This window comes from Cygnus atratus, chromosome 5, assembly GCF_013377495.2.
Source record: "Cygnus atratus isolate AKBS03 ecotype Queensland, Australia chromosome 5, CAtr_DNAZoo_HiC_assembly, whole genome shotgun sequence".
NCBI classification, from domain to species: domain Eukaryota; kingdom Metazoa; phylum Chordata; class Aves; order Anseriformes; family Anatidae; genus Cygnus; species Cygnus atratus.
Genome location: NC_066366.1, coordinates 5,363,585 through 5,381,224, shown reverse-complemented (window position 1 = coordinate 5,381,224; position 17,640 = coordinate 5,363,585). Strand labels below are relative to the sequence as shown.

At 40.6% G+C, this 17,640-nt stretch overlaps 1 protein-coding gene across 1 annotated transcript in view; it reads right to left on the bottom strand.

Moving 5' to 3' along the window:
• Positions 1–17,640, bottom strand: part of KCNC1 (potassium voltage-gated channel subfamily C member 1) — a 105,920-nt gene continuing 88,280 nt past the window's right edge. The window contains 2 exon segments of the mRNA XM_035550194.2: positions 1–65; positions 2,870–3,058. Coding sequence (XP_035406087.1) covers positions 1–65; positions 2,870–3,058 — 254 coding nt within the window.

Here is a 17,640-nt window from a genome sequence, read left to right as displayed (position 1 = left end):
TCAGGTCACTCTGACTGCCTCTGTTGGCATATATTTAGCAATGACTGGACTTTCTTTGCAAAGATCTGCATGTAAAGAATACAATCAGTACTTGAGCTTCTTCCCTGTGCTTTTCACATCAAGCTTGGCATCTTAGTTTTAAAGGAAGGAGGAAAAGGTGAAATAGCTACATGCAGAGGCAGCCATATTCTTCTTCAACAGGATTTTTTTTCCATGCAGTCAGCCAGACTGAGACCTCTCTACAGTGTGTCTGAGTATTGCTTTCAGCTTAAAATAGGCGCCCATGCAAAGTTTCATCCTACTGTGCTTGTTTGCTCAAACTCCTGCAGGGTTTCTATGGCTCAAAAATATCCTGAGAAAAGCAAAATCTTCCATCGTTGGCATGTTTCAGCATCGGCTATATGCCTAACCCATTCCATACAGAGCCAGTAGATCCGCCATTAGCCACAATAAGCATATACTAGCACGATGCACCAGGAAGGAAGCTATCTGGTGCATCTACCCTTCATCCTATGTACTGATACCATGCAGCATGTATGGCCCACCAGTACTATGTAAACGCCTGCCTATTGTCATCTGAGTGCTATTTAGGAGTGTTGTCACCTAGCATCAGTAGTAACACCATTCCCAGCAGGTGCTACTGTGAGACATTGCATCTTCAGACTTAGTCACCTGGATTATATGCAACATAGCATAGGCTAATTGAAAATAAAGCTTTTTAGACCATTCTCTGCTACTGATCCATGCTACAAAATAGATGGGATGGGAGACCAAGAACGTCTCACTGGACTAGGAGAGCTGTAGGGCGCAGACACTGAGGATAATCCTATCGCTTTTCCACTTATGCCAGCTATGCTGTTAAGGCTCCGTGACATTTCGTAACCTTCATTTAAAAGAAAAATGCAAAGTACAGCATTGGATCAATGACAGAATGGACTAAGAATGAGGTCAACATTGTAGCCAGTTCAGTAGCATCTGCATGCACCGACATGCGAGAGTAGTATCGCTTGCAACGTGACTCAGTAGGCCATTGAAGAAAAGAACAAGTTCAAAAAACAAAACAAAAATCATCATTTTTCAAGGATGGTTAGGCTTTGTAATTGATCCTACAGGCAGCAATGTGGTTGTACCCTAAAAAAAAGTCAATGGGAGGGGGGTTTTTGATGTCTCAGTCATACACTCACGCATACCTCTCCCTGCCACCTCATGCATTTTGACCTCAGGCAAAATTAAGGTTGCTGGTAGCTTTGGAGGAGGATGAAAAGACAAAAAAAATGAAGAAGAAGAAGTAGCAAGTAGCAAAATCCATGGAATTTATTGTGTTGCTATAGAGATACTACTCCTTTGTTCTCAGCATTAAAAAAAAAAAAAAAGACAACAAAATTGCATGCATCATTTCCCTCCCTCCCCCCACCACCCTTCTTTTTCAGACATGCACATAAACAGCTCAGCAAGTGTACAGAGAGTTGCACAAACTATGGATGAAATTCTGTTGGAACAACAATTAAGATGCTCTCAACGTGTTTCAAACAGGCCAACAATATGCTGACATATATTACTCTTTAGCCAACCGGCCTCCGTTTCACTCAGTAACGGGAGGCGGTTGCAGTGCATTGTGAAAACCATACATTCCTCATCCCAAAGGATGTGCCATTTGGAGTGTTCCCCTGATCCACTGGAACCACCCGAACTCGCCCAGGCTGAATGAACGCGGCCAATGCTTATCCAATACAGAATCAAGTAAAACACTTTGCTACAAAGGTAAATTTTAGAGGATTATACTTTCATATGAAAGTGTTGTGGTCCAACTATATCTTTGTTGATGATAAGCTTTAAACTTATAAATACATACACTATCTATAACTGGCATTTACTATAACTATTGCCCATCATACAATGGCACATGGGAATTCTATACTCCATACTCAGTGTATGGTTACATTGTACAATCTTTGCAGTTTTAAAATATTGACTATATCATATACTATATACAGTACACCAGTGATAAACACTGATTTGAGGAGAGAGACCTTTTCCAATTTCCCCATTGTGTATCAACTTTTATGCATATATATGTAATTTTAATTTTTGTTTGTATGGTTTCCTCAGGGTAAGTTACCTAAACGAAACAGCCTGTTTTAAGAAGGGAAGGGTTTTTCCCATTTGATTTGACTTTTTTGTCACTAAATAGATGATTCTGGTCATTACCAAACTAAAATGCAGTTACTTCTGAGAGATCTGTAGCTGTCAGAAGTCTGAGAAACTAACTAGTAATGATTTATTTATGAAAGTGGTTTTAGATGGATTATTTTCCAATTGTAAGACACCTGTGCTAACAGATGTTCTTGTGTGCTTCTCTTCCTTTAGTGAACTAAACAGGTATGAATATCCAAATAATTTGTTTTAGTGCTCTGTTAAGGCAGCCAATCATTTCATGTTCCTTGAGGATGGTTTTTTTTTGTTTTAACTTTTGTTGTCTGCCACCTCCAAGTCTATGCTCCTCAGAGATTGGTAAAATACATGAGCTTTCCAAGTGGCAAACCTTCATCGCTGTCAAATGGTAATTGGCCTCTCCTTGGAGGATGGGCTAATTTAGGGACATTGTAGAGCATTCTCCACTAAAGCTCGCTGCACCAGCTAGGGTGGAAGACTCAACTGCCTAGCATAGCTGTATGGGGTAGTTACAGCTCCTCAGGCTTTTCTTTCTGAAAGAAATAGGTTAGAAACTCCAAATGCAGACATCAGGTGGTGGTTTCCAGCCCAAACGTGCATCTCTACAGCAAGCGCACTATTGCGTGCTACAGCTGACTTTCTCTTATTTGTTGTAAACGGTTGCTAACTACAGGTTACAGGACCCCCAGCTACATACCCTTTCTTATTCCTCCATCAGGCGGGCAGGGATATTCCCCGGTTGATAAGAGGAAGCAGGGTCCATATCTCTCCCGAGTGCCAGAGCGGGTAAAGGGCAGGCCCTCATCAGGCGTAATAGCCTGGTCTATGTGGGGACAGTCTTCGTTTGCCAGCGCCGCCTTGGCCACCTCACCATTCAGTTTCGAATCTTCAAACATATAAGCAGAAGGCTATTGAAACACTATGCACTGTTTATTAGTTCCAGCTGCAAATTAAGGGTTCACAGCTAACGAGTTCTATAGCGACACTATAAAAGGTAGCACATCTGTCCTAGACACTGCGTTCGTGTGCACTGCACTAAAATAAAATGAAGTCTGTTAAGTGGAAGAAGAAACAAAACGTGATCATGTTAGGTGTGACAGCAGCCGCCTGTACTTCCGCACAGAGGGGCAGTTTCAGAAACGGGCGTGCATTGGTCCTAGTCCTGCGAGCAGAAGACCCCGGTTAGAAATTGGATCATGTTTTTGCATGACATTGGATGGTGCATGAATGACCTGCTTATCATGAAGCCTACTGTTGCTCGGAGCTTTGGAGAGGCAGTGGACTGTGAGTTGTGTTTTAGTATTTGAGTATATTCTGTTTGTGCTGATTTATACCTTTGTGCAATATTCCCTGAGGGGAAAATTTCTGCTCTTGCCCTCCTTGAATTTACCCAGGGTGTTTTATATTGTTTCCAGTATCAGTCATGCAGAATGGCTGTACACATTTCAGACACACAGAGTACGTTATGTATGGAAATAAGACAGCAGAATGTGGATTTAAAAAAACAAAAACAAAAAACAATCAATTTTCTGGTGTTCTCTTCTGAAACTCGCACAGTATTTGCAATGCCAGCACAGGACACTACATATATAAAACATTACAGCAGGCCATGAATTTGGAAAATAGATGGAGTAAAATTTACCCTTGGTTGTAAATAATAAAAATAGGTTGTCAGATTTGCCCATTTTGCTCCACACATTCCCATGAGGATAGACTGAGAATAGCCTGTTTTCTCTGTGTGACTTGCTTGAAGTTTAAAAAAACAACTTAAAGTGCTACTTAGTGTAGGATTTATTTTAGGGTTTTAAAGTGCAAATTAGTATATTGAGAATATACTCGAAATATGGCACAGCTCAATATGAGTGTTTTGGTTGAAGGGAGGAAAAAACAGTCAAAATGTGCTTTCTGGAGTTTCACAAATGCTGAGACACATTAACTGTAGGCAGCATCCTACACCTCGGTTGCACAATGCTTATTACCTAGACACTGTAAGGCAATGGGTGGTCCTGCAAGTAAGTCTTTAAGGAAAGACAAAGTCAATGGATAAAGTTAATTTCAGTGCTTCTTCTAGATTTATATACTATTTTGTTCTGAATGCTACATGATACTGATTATATTTGTTGCTTTGCATGCATGCACACACACGAAGATGTATATGACACATACTACACATCTATCTATGCACTGGTAATTGCATACTATGTCTTTATTTGTATTTAGTTATCACTGGTTTGTCACTACCAAAACAGTCTTTTTTGCAAATCTAACCTCTGCCTCCTTTCTTCTCTGTGTAGAATTAGCCAATTATTTCCCCAGAGGGAGAGGTAGTAACATTTTGTTTTGTGAGCAATGAAATAAACAGGTCTCTCAATACATTTAAAACACTAAAAAAAAAAAAACAAAAAAAACCTATGGGTGCATTTTAATGTTTGTAGAGGCTAATTTCAATACGGTACTAAAATTTTAAGGTTGCAGTGAATTGCAATTGCTTTCTGTTTGTAATAGTGCAATTCAAAACCACTCTTGGCACAAAACCCTGGCACGGCTGCCATGGAAACCACGACATTGCAGGTACTGAGCTGCTGCTTTCAAAACCACGTAGCTGGGTTTGGGGAGAGCTGCTGGCCTTATGGGGATGAGCAAAGAACTGGGCTTCTTCATAAGCCTCTGCTGCTCCAAGCAGATGGCTCTAGTCCTGACATGGGAGAGGCAGCTGTGTCAGCACGGCTGGGCACTGACAAATCTGAGATTCCCATTGCTACACTTGAGCCTGGGTTTGCAGACTAAACTGAGTGATGGAAGGGGCGCTGGTCTGTTTCTGGAGCTCAAAACGCCTCTGAGCAGGGTGGCTGCAAGTCAGGCTGCTCGCTGATAACAGCCATCGGTCCTTTTGGAAGCAGCTTTCAGGCTCCATTGTGGTCGAATGACAAGAAAGTTGACCTTCTTGGAATTTATTTCTTAAGCTGTGTTACAGATCCCTAGCAACCTGAGCTGCAACTTGTTTGTGCAGCCTCCTCAGGGTTCTTTAACATGGATGAATTTTTCTCTATATCTGTTGTTGAAAATCCCCAACTTTACAATTTTATTTCTATTTGATAGAAAGAGAATTGAGTAGCCGGAGATGTGGACAAATCACTGACTTGTCCCACTAACGTCCCTCGCCTATTCCATGCATGGGCTATGCCCCAGGAATCACATTCTGGATAGCCCCGCTAATCCTCAGTGATGATTTTGCAGGATATTTAGGAAGCAGAGAAATTACCAGCACAGAAGACTGCATCTGTTGCTGGTAGCTGGTAGGTGTTGAGTGGTTGTGTTCCAAACCACTGTCTACAGCACCTAATTCTGTGAAGGTGAGTTTCAACAATCATATAATATTTAATAAGTATATAGGTTGTTATGGAAATAAAGAAAACATCACTGATATCATCAGTCAACAGTGAGAGGTTTCCATTCTTTTCATTAGCAGATCTACATGCTGAACAATTTGAGGAATGAGGTCTAAAGATGGAGTGAAATTATATTATTTGGCTGCTTTCTTAAGTTTCCATTTGCGTGTTTGCTCTTTCGAAGATTGACTTTGGCTTTGAGAGAAGTCCAGATAAAGCAAAACTACCGAAACAATTGCTGTCTGGTGACTACCAGCATGGTCATACTAATGACGACTACTTCTAGGCGCATAAAACTTCTAAGGCTTGACACCAAATTCATAAGAGTCTTTCTGTCCCTGCTAGCAGAATCTGAACTAGGCTTGTATAGCATTTTTCTTCAGATTGTACACTGTTTCATGAAGAATAGCTGATGTTATCATCCCTGTTTTACAGATGGGTAAAACTACCATGTGGTGAAGTAACTAGCCCACTGCTATCTAAGAGGTTATTTACAAAATCTTCTGACCCCCAGCATGGCACCTCATCTCCATAATCATACTATCTGTGAACACCTAGTTAACTGCACAAGTTTTAAGCATTCTCCTGCAGAGTTTTGACTGAGAGGCTGAAAAAAGTGTTCAGCAGATCTCCCAGGTGAGTAGCTCATTTCACAACTACCTCATTTGTGTGGTTTCCACTTGATAGTTTTTTTGTTTGTTTTTGTTTTTAATCTTCCTTCCTGTTTTCTTTGCCTCCATTTGCAGGAAAGTATGATTAAAATACCTTGGGTGTTCTCAAGCAGACAGTTTAAAATTGGGGGCATTCTGAAAAACAACAACACTTAAGATAACTTCTGGATTTTGCATCAGTATACTCTGCTTATTGTGGAAAAGCGCAGTAGAGACTGTCTGCATGCTGCACGGCTCTTCTCTTTTGTCATAGCATCAGTTGCAGACTGTCCTAGTGACTTTACTGGCTTTATTTAACTGGCTACATGATCTGCACCAGGTTCGTTGGCATTGTACTAAAGAAAATGGGGCCTTCCCACCCTCAGATCAGAAACACAGCAAATAGTAAACAAAGGTCTGTTTTCTTTGGTCCCATTAGGTCACTGGCAATCTCTTCCAGAAAGAAACAGACTTTCTTCCTCCCAGCCACCCTTGTTCAAGGATTGAAAGAGACAAGGACCAAGGCTGAGCACTTACAAGTTCCCTGAGAAGCTGTTTGCTGTCCCACAAAGACTCAGAGGACTTCAAGGGTCTGCACTCCTGCCCCAAGAGAAGGGGTTGACTAGCAGTAAGGAGGTAGGAGCAGTTGAGTGCAAAAACAGGGACAGAACTGAGAAAGGAAGTTGCTTGAAAGATGAAGATCTTTCTACTAGGGAGACCATGTCTAACTACAGTTAAACTCCATACCACCATCCCATGTACAGCTAAAAATGAATCTACAGCTTGTTTAGATCTCAGCTGTGCTCTTATAACCCTGATCCCAAACTTGACATTGCCATTATTACAGTCTGTGGATAGTCCTGCTCCTGATTGTGTGCGTTTTGGTTCTCATTCACAGCTTGAGGGTCTTTGCTTATTTTCAACCCCTGTTACTCTGCATGGCTCCTAACATTCAGTAGCTGCCTGAAGTCTCTCATGAAGAGGGATGTCCTTGAGGTCCCTCACGGCAGAAACCTTTAACGCACCTGGAACCCTGCTGAAAGTAATGGTATGTTGTCCATTTAATAAGTTACTCTCTTGTTTTTCACTCTCCTCTCAGTTTTCTCATGATATAAAAGGGCTGTTAATGTGGCAAACATTAGCCATGTCATGCTGTGCTGGCAATGGCAAACTTTCTTGGCAGGATGGTTTTCTCTGTCCCTAAGGCTACTGATAGAATGATACAGGAACAGAGGTGGCATGGCCAAGATGAGGGTGGAGAGCTGCTGTGCTCTGGCTTTTCTCAGCTACAAGACGTTTAGCTGGAAGTGCGAAGTGAAGTAGTTGCAGGGCTGCTATAGTTGCTGGTGGAGGACAGACAATTTCCCATCTGTCTTTATTCTAGAGAAAATGCAAAAATTTTGCATTGCTTTTTGCAGCATTGCTTTTGTCTGATACTTCTAGTGCTGAGCAAATGATTATGATGAAGATAAGGGTGTGAATCCAAGTATCTAAAGACATTTCCTCTGATCCGTGGAGGTTAAGAGCTGCTCAGCATCTGAAAGTCCCCATTGACTTTATATCCCTCCATTTCTCTCTGAGATGTTGTGTAGAAAGTTGGTATTTACAGTTCAATTCCCTATTCTCTCGAGTCTCCTTAATTCAAATTTCACACCAGTTATATCAACTTGTGTTTCTTATGGTTGCCTGGATAGTGTTTACTGGCCATTAGTATTCATTGGCCACTCATCAATTGCATCAGTATAAATCTTTTTTATTTTTATACTAGACTTCATCTAAACTCTGCTGTGCTTCTTCACTTTTTAAAGGAGGCTTAGGACATAATAGCTAATTGGGAAGAAAAGAAACTGCAGACTGAGAAAAATAAGCTTTTTCTTGAATTAGTACATGGCTATAGTGATTTCTGAGTTAGCGTAGAATTTACTAGCAATTAAGAAGAAGTTTAGAAGCAGTAAACTTCATGTTCTCCCTCTAGAAAATGATCAGAGATGTCTATCAGCTATTTTGTACCATTCTTTCAAAGTATTGTTGGGTAGATGTGGGAGATTGTAACAAAATACCTTGGTCAGGACCTGATTCAGCAAAATAACAATTAAGCTTGTGTGCCAGACCATCTTTGGCTACAGAAATCAATTTTTATGGGCTCCAGAGCTTCATGCAGGATTAAGAAGCATGGATCCCATGGGTAGGGGCTCACTTTTGTTGTTGTTAAAGCAGGTCCTTAGAGTGAAAGGGATATAACTTCATTAAATTATAAAAAGAATTATGGAGCAGATGTATTAAACCACAGACAAAGGATGATGAAATGATGGCTTGGACAGTATGGAAGGAAGTATAGCATAAAGAACAGCATAGGCAATATGGATTTAAGCCTCTGAAAATGAATAATGATTCATCAATGTGGGCATCACTGGTTTTCAAAATGGCAGTGAAAAAAAATCCTAAATTGGTATGCTTGGGAATTTTTCTGCTGGAGAGTAATAAAGAATTAATTTTTTTCCATGCAGACTATCTGGAAAAAAAAAAGTAATTTAACTAAGTAGTTCTATTGTAATACCGAGTACTTACTCTTTGCATTAATACCTTGCATCAGGTTTTGTGTCACAACCTCAATGAAGTTACCTATAGTCTGTGACATTCCTTGTTCTTTTGCATTAAATAACTGTATTGTAATCTCCTCGGCTGCCCAACATGGAGCTCAGGTTGATGGAATTGGAGAAAAACTTCACAGAATAAAAAGTGACAGTCTGTAACATACACAAGTTGCAAGCAACGTACAGTAATAACAAATAAATGTTAACAAACAGAGTGAAAGAGAGAAAGAGAAAAAGAGAGAGAAAATGTGAAGAACATGTAAAAGAATTAACAGATTCCTATATAACAACTCAGTTTTAGTTATCCCAATATTCTAAGGCCATTAAAATAATAATTTAAAAAATTTTGTTAGATCTAGGTATCTTTATTAAAATTTCCTGATGTTTATATTACTGCATACTTTGAAAGTTGCTATGAAGGTCTTCTGAGTAGATTTCACACTGATGGATTTTTGCTGGCGCAAATGAGAGCAGAATTCAGTATGCTACATGAATATGCAGAGGCCTTCCAACCCAACCTACCTCTTTCAACATTTACTCACCACCGTGTTGACCTGGGTTCCTCCAGGAAGCCGTGTCCCCCAGTAAAGGCACTCCAGTGACGGTGGTGACCGCCTCTCCCAGAACTAACTGGCCAACATAGTAACATCACTCCCAGAGAATATCACCTTTGAGAGGCACTACTTCTTGAAGTGAGGTGACAGTATGTTGGCTGCCTACCTACTGGTACCTCTAGAGGAAATACAGGAGCTCTAATTAAGTTGATCCAGTATATTATCACCTCTACAGGTATTACTGAATACGTGTTTAGTGCAGTGCTGAGAACTGTTGCTCCTGGAAGTGCTACATTGCAAAGAGAGCTGGAAGATCCCTCCTAGTTTTATCCTGATGCTTCTGGGGTTTCACTTATACTCATCCTGGCCTTCTGAGATCCCACTAACATCAGATTCTGTAGAGCGTGGTGGGTCCTTGACAGGTCAGGTAGAGGTTGCAGGAAAATGCAGTTGGGTGAGTCATGCTACAGTCTTACATTACCGCTCTGACTGAGGAATACAGTATGATGATCTGTACAGTATGGAAGGTGTCTGAGACATGGAGCATGGATGAATACAAAGAACAATGACAGTGGGAATGGTGAATTGCTTCTTATTTCGGCTTTGTGCTTATAAACAGACAAGCAAATAGGCAAAGTTTGGAGAAAATATCCATCAAGTACAGAGTAAGAGGGATATAAGCTAGTGGGCTGGGCACAGAGCTTTCACCTCATACCCTAGACCCTTTTTGCCCTGGCCTTTTGTAGTAATGGGTAAATCATCCCATTTATCTAGTGCTATTGCAGTAAAGGTGACTTTTGTTGTATCTGTCCTACAAGCGTCATTCATACTTAATCCAGCAGAAGGGAGAGATGCCAAGAGTACCTCTTTGATATCCCAGGAATTCACTCTGCAGTGGATGGCATGGGAGCTATAGTGGCAGGCACATGGTGTGAAAGGATGCTTGAGAAAGATGGTTTACCTCATTTAAAGATACCTAGTTCTGGAGGATTGGCAGAGGCTGATCTGACTTGGCTGGAGTGTCTCTATCTGTTTACCTATCTCTAAAAGTGTCTCGTGCTCATTAAGTTAAGGCATGAAAAGTCCTAAGATTTATTAGTTCTGCGATTATTTTTCAGCTAAGTGTAGCCCTGCCCCTTCATATAGTTGTCCACAGGGGACTGTGTAAGGTGAATTTTTTTTTTTTTTTTTTGGTGTCTTACATAGTGCCAGAGAAAAGCATCTAAGTGTCTGCTTTGGGGACTGACAGCAAAAGAAGAACAGTTTTGAAGGAAATCCCCCAGACTTCTCTGCTGATAGGACAGAAGCCAGTCCAGACCTGCAAGGAGCTCTTTTTACTTCTATTCTTCCATTAAATACCTTACCATACTGCTGCACTGCTCTGGGGCTTTGTTCAAACCTTCCTCACTAGGGACTAGGCTGTGGCTACTGCTCACTGCCATTTAAGTAACTGGATGGCAAAACTCTTCATCCATCGTAGACCTGGAATGGATGTGGACCAAAAAGAAGGTAACCCTTTGTGCTTGAATTCATTGCTTTTCCTTTTTGCTTTCAGTTGACTTGGTATAGAGAATTTTGTTCTTACTCAAATCATAATGTAAGCAAGCACTATAGTGTAAGTGACACCCACTGATTGTATCTCTACAGGAAATGACAGATGAATAATTGTACAACAAAAAATTACATTGTATAGCTATGAGATTGCAGAAATGCCACACAAGGGGCAAGGAATAGATCCAGATTGCTTCCACCTAAATATAGGCACTTAACTGAGGATCTTAAGTCAGAGCTGCAGTCACCTGAGATAAATTATCGAGAAAGCCACCTCTGGTGTGCAATTCAGATCATAAATCAGTGAATTACTCTCTTAGACTGCCTAACTCTTCTTTCAACATAAGGGGAACTTCAGACAAATGTATTTTAAGTTGAATGAGAAGAAGTGAGCGTTATTCCTATTATTTTGAGCTGTTACAATTTCTGCATTAGACCCAGAGGACCCAGCCTCCATCTTCAGTGATGTTAAGATGCAATCATTACCTCATTTGCCATTTGGAGAGAGGGATTATGGAGTTTTAAAAGCTAGGAAAGCTAAGTACCAGGAGGAAAGAAAAAACATCTCCCTGTTACCTTATCCTCTGCCTTTTAAATATACTTAAATATATCAAATGCACACAAACATCAAAGCCGTCTGAGCTGAAAAAGACCGGGACTCTTTTCAGTTACATTGTTGTCTGCTCTTGGTCTTACAGAGAGGGTCAAAAGCTTTATGACACTAAAATTAGTAGAGTCATATTACTTTTTTTTCTTTAATGTTCAAAGGCATTTGGTCAGAGAATTCTCTTCCCTGTGAATTGAAGAACCACCACAGTGACTGCCTACCCATGGCTTTAACAACGCTTTGCTATCTGCAAAAGAAAACCACTGAAGTTCACAGTCTACGGCTATATGTTAGGCAGCATAATGGGCCTGTGAGAAGAACTGCCAAGAGTCCCCAGCTCCCACTGAGCATTGGCACTGGAATTACAGTGCTCAGCACACTTCTGACGTTAGAACCAATGTGTTCCACAAGAAATACAGGTTATTTAGGTTACAGTAACAGAAGGGATGAAAAATGAAGCCCTGAGAAAAGAGCAGTGCCTTCGGAAAGCATAACTGATAAAGTAAAAATAGGTAATTCCACAATATTTCTTTAAAAGGAGATCAGCTCTATCTCAGTAAATTGCATTGATATGGTAAGTTCCTAATGTCACGCTGGAGTCATTATAACAATGTAGTTCCCCTCTGTCAGGGATAGGATGGCTTTAACTATTCAGACACTGGGGTAATTGTGGAGTGGCTTCTGGACAATTGTTTTCTGGGCAGGCAAGTAAAATAACCACAAAAGTTTTTCTGAAGCTAAAGATTGTATTAGTAAGGACAGATATTTTCCTTCTCTTAGGCTCCTGAATTTAATAATATTTTTTCCAAATTTTTCAGATATGCAATGAATAGAGTATTTTGCTATCAATACACTGTGAAAAAGTTACCCAACATGTCTGCATGATACACTTGTATGAAGATACAGTATCCATGGAGTATAGCTGAAGTGAAGCTGCATGCAGAGTGGACGAGAGAGGTGAGAAATTCTTACTTTGTCCATATTAAAATCAACATAAATGTCGTGTGTGCAGGTGTTGGAAGTATATGTACAGAAACAATCAAAGGTTGGGATAGGCTTCTTAACAAAACCAAAATAACCCTCATCTGTACTTCTGTGTTATGGATGCATTCTTAAGACCATTGCTCTATTACACCAGAGAGTGCTGTAGACATCAAATGAAGTTATAATTCTGTTCATGTTCTAAATATCTTTTGCAGTGTCAGAATATAACTTTCACTTCTTCATCTATGGCACCTTTAATATGTAACCATGCAGTGAACTTCATATAAGTGCACAGCTCACAGAAGAGAGGGCCTAAAGAGCTGAGTAACATTTCCGTAACAAAACTTTCACAATTTGTTCTGCATGTTTTGAGGTTTTCTTACAAACTTGTGCCTTAATGTATTTCACTGCATGTACTGAGATAAATTACCTGTAGGATAATGTGTGGTTTGGCGCAGAAATCAGATAAGTTTGAGTGTTTGAGACTGACTTTTTTCGTTTTGCTTTGAATTTGAAGCAAATTTTGCTTGCTTTGTGCTTTTTTTTCTTTCTTTCTGTTTACTTCAGTTATGATACTGACTGATAGGAGTACTCTGAAGCCTTTAGATAAAAGACACTGCAGCACAGTGGACTATGGTTATGACCAGTGCTCAGTTGTGTTTAACTCATGGCTTTGCCACAGATCTTTCAAGTGATGTTGCAGAATTAAATAGTCAAGATGTCAAATGAAGTTAAAGAGTCAAATGAAAATACTGGAATCATACAATATCCTGAGTTGGAAGGGATCCACAAGGATCATAGAGTCCAACTCCTGGCTCCACACAGGACCACCCAAAAATCAGACCATATGTCTGAGGGTGTTGTCCAAATGCTTCTTGAGCTCTGGCAGGCTCAGTGCTGTGACCACTGCCCTGGGAAGCCTGTCCCAGTGCCCAGCCACTCTCTCAGTGAAGAACCTTTCCCTAACACCCAGCCTGACCCTCCTCTGTCCCAGCTCCATGCCGTTCCCTCGGGTTCTGTCGCTGTTACAAAGAGCAGAGCTCAGCGCCTGCCCCTCCGCTCCCCTTGTGAGGGAGCTGCAGGTCGCCATGAGGCCTCCTCTCAGCCTCCTCTGCTCAGAGCTGAACACACCAAGGGACCTCAGCCGCTCCTCATACGTCTTGCCCTGTAGACCCTTCACCATCTTTGTTGCCCTCCTTTGAACACTCTCTAATAGCTTCATATCCTTAAACAAAAAATGGAGGTTATTTCCATTTTCTCTTTGCTCTCTACTTAGGCTGTTGGGTATTTGGATGTAAAATAGTGTTTTTTCCAGATCTGACAACTGCAAAATGAAGCCTTGATCTTGAATGGGGCATGTACACAATACTGCAACATAACAAAGTTAGTAGTTTGACATGGCAATGCTAGAACTTGGTGTGTATATTTTAAATGAGGAGACACCTATAGTGTCCTCTACAGCTCCTGGGTCAAGGAGCTTTTGTCAAATGGGTCAGATGAGATCTGCTCCTTTGTATCATCAAAGGCCCAGTTCCTCTAGGCACTATATAAACAGTATCTTGAGAGTTTATGGTCATCAGAAATTGTCTTGAAGAAGAATTTTTGGTCTCTGAGGGGAAATCTTTGCTTTCTTAATGCTGCTGCTGCTGAAGGCCTGCCTACAGCAGTAGCTTTGCCATCCTCTGCAATGCCTTTCCTCCTCTTCTGCTGCTCTCCCACCCACCCACCGGGGGAACAGGTGGGATGGAGAGCAGGAAGAGTTGATGCAGAGAAGGGAGGGCATGGTAGAGCTGAACTCTGGCATTCTTTATCAAATTAAAACCAAGAGCTGTTATTTAAAATACCCTCCTGCCAGATACAGATTAACATAGGACTGGATGCTGAGAGTGTTGGGGCCAACTTAACAATTCGATTCAAACCTACCAGAATTTCAATTCAAAACTTCTTTGCTGTGCCTGCAAATGACCATAGCATCATTGGCAACAGCTGTGCAGCCTGCAGGCAAAGTTCTTCTGTTTGCATGTCTGTGCCAAGAAAGTGCTCCTTAGCCTGAGAGGAGGTGCTGGGATGTGGCTGTGCAGAGCTCTCTGTAGAGCCTGCTTGACTGTGTGGGTATGGACCGAGATCAGCTGGGAACTGCTGACCCAGTGCGTAAGGGGGCACTTTGCTGTAGAGAGATAATCATATGTGGAACTATTTCATACTCCTCACAGTTTTGTGAAATATTTAATCATTCCACCACACATAATATATGGAATTATTAACTTCATGTGATGTCCCTTTCTCCTGAGCAACTATATATAGTTGCTTTTTTTTTTTTTTTAAAGAATATATTAGATACACATCATATGGCTATATATCTCCTAGATACCGCCACACTGAAGCTTTGCAACTACAAATTACAAGAAATATCTTGAACAACTTGGACATAATTTTAGAAACATTAGATCTGATGGACGCTGAGTTCCTAGTATGATGTTAACTGGTTGTCTACAGTTAGGTGGGGTTAACTAATGTAAATATTTCACTGTATGGGGAACATTCACAACTTGTAAGTCTTTGTTTTTATATAATGTGCAGGTTATAGTTTCAGGAACAAGTCAGTGCGTATGAGTGCTTCATATTACATAAAGTGAACCTCAACGTACAAGGCAATGCAGATCTTGTTTTAACAGTCCAGTTCTGATCTTACTATTTTTCACTTTTCTCTTGCACGCGTATAGATCTTTCTCCTTGTGAGGGAGCTGAGAGATGCAGGCAACAATTTTTGCTGCTAGTGGTGCATAATAATTATCAGAAACAGGTCTCCAGCAACAGTGTTACTGAGTCCATTTTGTTAGCTGAAGTATAAGTGTGCTTTGTTACTTCTCAAAATATATATGCTTGTATACGTATATAAAAATATCCTCTTCTAATTAATTATTGCAGAAATAGGTTAAGTTGCTGTTACTGTCAATACTTCATGGATATTGTGGTAACAGCTGATTTTAGAGCACTGATGGCAAAACAGTTCCACATTGAACCAAAATTACACGTATTCTCAGGATACCAGTGTGGATTTGCATTGAACTCGTAGAATTCTTAGTCCTCTAGTTCCCAGAGAGGACCAGGGTATGTAATGGAAGGAACTTTACAAAGCAAAGGATTTCTGAGATGAAAGTCACTCTGTAGCTGGCTGCTAAAGTACTCAAAAGTCAGGTGTCTCATACACTTTACAATTGGGTAGCTGGCGTGGTAAGAAACACACCGTATTGTTAGTGCCCTCTTTGCCTCTTGATATGTGATGCCCCAAAGGCATCTACTTATGAGAAGGTTTGCTGCTTGGACATGAGTTGTGATAAGCATTTGCAACCTGAGGGGAATGGATGATAAAACCATACGCTTATGCACCAAAGATACAATAGGAAAGAGACAGTCTATCAGTCACGTGAATTGTGATTGGCCTGTTGCAATGGAGCAGTATTTAACAAGAAAATGAAAGCTCTTTACCTTCTGAATGAATTTTACACAGTTGCACAAAAGGGAAAAGAAAAAAAGGAAAGAAGAGAAGAGAGAAAAGAAAAGTTCCCACCAGCTCTTCCCCTCCAAAATTAGCACTGGCATAGGTGAAGTCACACACAAAGGAAAGTCTCGCTTTCTTTGTGCCTCTCACAATGACATCAACATGCATGGCTATGAGATGACAAGAAAATACCTCACTCAGGATGAATAACAAATTAGAATTTTCTTTAAAGTAAAAAAAATGATAACACAAGACCATCATAGGTATACGCTAGCTCCTTCAAAGCATCTCTTGTTGTCTAGATGTCAGTTAAAATCACTTGATTGGTGATCTGTTTTATCTAATACGACACAGGAATATTCTGAAATAGGCTGAAGAATGTCTACTATGCAACTTCATTGGAACGTCTGCCAAAAATGCAGTTGGCTTTGTTTTCAACATGGTTATCTACTTTGAAATTACTCCATAGAATAAATAGTGATATTCCGTGGGTAGAGGTAGATTATGGGGTTGAAATAGTCAAATTGGAGCCCCGTAACTTTATGTGCTATAGGAGGAGTCTCATAAAACTGAGATATTCCCATAATTAACCACTAGCCATGGGATATTATAATATATTCCACGGTGACTAGTATTTTTTCCATTCCCCCCACCCCCCAGTAGAATTAGCATGATTAGTTTTGCTCTGGTTTCACCTATTGCTGACATGAATCAGTGTAATTAAAAGTAAGAATACCATATTATGAGGCGATCACTGTTCAGGTCAAACCGGCCAGTATTGACCAGTCCGACCTTTTCCAGTCAGCCTTTGCTGCTAGAGGGTTGAAAGAGCTATAACTCACCAACCCATACTTGCAAAAGGAGCATGGTTTAGAAAATGTAGTTCAAAACTCTTCATAGCTCTAAATGCTAAATTCTAGTGGAATATTATAGAATAATTGGTTTGCATGCCATGGAATAAACATCCTTACATCTAGTCTTGTCTCAGAGTGAGTCATTTTATATTAGTGTCAAGAATTTGAGCTGTTGTTCTACTTTGAAATAATCATCAGAAAGAGACGGGATTGTCTCATGAATATGCATGATGGTATAGTTGTCCCTTCGACTTACTAGGCACCTAGTTTCTGTAATGAGATGCACAATATCTGCCATTTAAAACAGATGAAAGGTCCCAATTGGGAACAAATGAGAAAGCATCTGGCTGTTTCAAATTCCAGCCCTGTTTTGTCAGAAAACTCTGTAATTGCTGAGTACTTGGCTCCTACTCTGCTCTATGAAGCATTCAGCTCTCAGGAGCCTCTGAGATGTATTACACAGTCCAGCAAAATAGCTGTAGAACTCTCAAAATTCTTCCACTAGATGTAACAGCTCTTCAAAATATCTTGAGACTTGTATGCCCTTAACCAGGACCAAAGTTTGGGCTCCTAGAGCGTGCTGTCATCCTTAGTTTTGCTGATCAGCCTCCACTGTACCATTTGTCCCTGCAACCTAGACTTCACACATATTATTCACTGTGTGATGGTGGGACTAGAATGGATAAATGTGCTACCCATTGCTCTAAGAAAGCAGTCTGGCTGAATCTTAAATCACTACGCGGGATGGAGGTTAACGGTCAGATGGACATTCCTCTAAGAGGT